A 2,280-nucleotide genomic window follows, 5' to 3' on the forward strand; every position below is an offset into this window, starting at 1 on the left:
CTTCTTTTACTCAATTCTTTACTTTTTGACAATAATAATATATTAACATTTTGATTAAAATAAAAGGGTTTTTTTTTATAAATAAATGACATGAGACTCTTTTGATTATTATATATGTTTATTTTTTTTAAATGTTGCAAATCAAAATTTTTTTACAACAACTTATTACTAGTATTTTTAGATAACCACTCTGATAATAGTTTTACATTTCGCTCAGCACATTGAATTAAATCTTTTTCAATTATTTTGCGATGATTATAACATGGCTTGATATTATACGAAGCATGCTTCAGTGATTGAAGCGATGTACAGTTTATATCTAACATATCTATAATCACAGTAGATGTCTTAAGATAACTTTTTAACCACTTCTTTTTTTCTAAGCCTTTTACATAAATTAGAGTTGCATTTTTAAAAATAGTTTCTAATATAATGGGAAGTAGTGTATATGGAACATCACCAGACGACCAATATATACAATGTAGATTATTTTCCAACCACTTATTCATTCTTTTATAATGTGGTGAAATACAGTTCCAATCACATGGAGGTTGAAAAATAAATTTGTATGGTTGTTGACAAGTTTTTTCAAGCGGTAAAATAGCTAATTCCTTTATAATAAATTCGTTAACAGGCAATTTGAAACATTGAACATCTACTATGTATGCCATTGTTCTGAAGACTAAATATGTTATACAAATATTTAATAATTTATATAATTTATTCAAACGATTTTTTTAACCCCACCGCTAATTGGTCTGTACTCAACAATTCTGTCATGTAATATAAGACAGTAAGCTGCTGTTTGGTCAGGTAAATTTTTCTTAGATTCAAATTCAAGATGAATATCAACTGGACCATATTTTAATGATTCATTTTGCCTTGAACAATCAATTACTATAAGTGGAGCATATTCAAAAAACTCATTTTTCGATAAGTATGGTTGGGGCTCCTTATTGTAATACGTCGCTTGAAAATTGGCATACATGTCATAAAGGACAGCATAGTGTCGTTTATCAAAATCTAAATTCAAATTTCCATATGGATAACTTTGATTATTTAAGAATAATTTAACATTTGTAATTTTACAATGATCAAAATGACTGGCATTTCTAGTATTAACATTTTTTCGATTTGTCTGAAAACCTAAAATTATGAAACGAGGTTTTTCCAACTGCGTTGATGTCTTAACTGTCCACACGTGATTGGCTGTCTGTGGTAGTAAAGGATACTCATAGAGTTCCCATGTTCGAAAACTTATAGGAATAAGTGGGTCTTTCTCAATGTATTTTAATAATTTGAATTTACGTGAATCAGACAAGCGAACATTGGGTAATAACCATTCAATTTTATTAATGGATACTCTAATTTGTTCTTTACCTGTCTGTAGAATCGCATTCATATCATTTCTTGCTCTGGTTAAAATTAATTCATGTCTTGCATTAACAATAATTTTTTGGTAGTCCTCAGCAAAACCAAATAGAATATTAAATGGTATTGAAATATCAAAATTTCCAAGGTTGTCAACAAGAACAGTGTTTGCGTTACAGGTCAAAAACCAACCAGCGTTTTCTAAAAATTTACTTTGAACTCCATAAACAGAAACGTAATTTTTCATGAGACTTGTAAGACCAACATTTCTATTTTTATCAATTTCAATAGCGTTAAGTTCATAACGAGCTTCTTCAAACAGATGACAGATAGCATTGTTAATAAACCTAGTATGTGTAACAGGTGTCTCGTTTTCCTTTAGTAATTTTCCTTGAATATGTAAAAAAATTTTGCTTGGCAAAACACAATGATCCTGATTTTGTACAGCTATTCTTATTTCATCACTGTTATTAAATGTTGCTGAGGCATATGGTAGATGAGCATGAACCTCATAGTGAGCAATAGATTCATTGTAGACAATTGGTTTTGCAATATTTAACACATCCTCATCCTCCATTTTTTTTGGTAAATATTAAACTTTTTAAAGAGAAAAACAACAAAACAGATGCAAACAGCTCTTGTTATCTTCTTTGTTTCTTCTTCTCGATCACTTTCAGACCCAGATTCTTCAATAGTTGAATTTTTTGAGGTGTTAACCTCTTGGTTGTGGTGTCGTAACTGACTCTTTTTACACATTCTGGCTTCTTATATCCGTAACCAATTCTTTAATTATAGGCAATACCCATTTATACTGCTTTCACATGCAATCTAATGGTAATTGTTTCACTTTGAAAATTTACAAGATTTCCGTCCTGATCAACAATTCGTAACTGAATTTGATCAATGATC

General features: G+C 29.5%; 1 protein-coding gene across 1 annotated transcript; it reads right to left on the reverse strand.

The window, feature by feature from the left end:
* Positions 1-724: 724 nt before the first annotated feature.
* Positions 725-1,948, reverse strand: LOC127278864 (uncharacterized). The gene has a single exon (XM_051300784.1). It carries the CDS (start codon positions 1,946-1,948, stop codon positions 725-727), a length of 1,224 nt encoding a protein of 407 aa, XP_051156741.1.
* Positions 1,949-2,280: the final 332 nt, after the last annotated feature.

Source organism: Leptopilina boulardi, unplaced genomic scaffold (genome assembly GCF_019393585.1).
Source record: "Leptopilina boulardi isolate dan_hultmark-lab unplaced genomic scaffold, ZJU_Lbou_2.1 LbouV2_212, whole genome shotgun sequence".
In the NCBI taxonomy this organism is placed as follows: Eukaryota; Metazoa; Arthropoda; class Insecta; order Hymenoptera; family Figitidae; genus Leptopilina; species Leptopilina boulardi.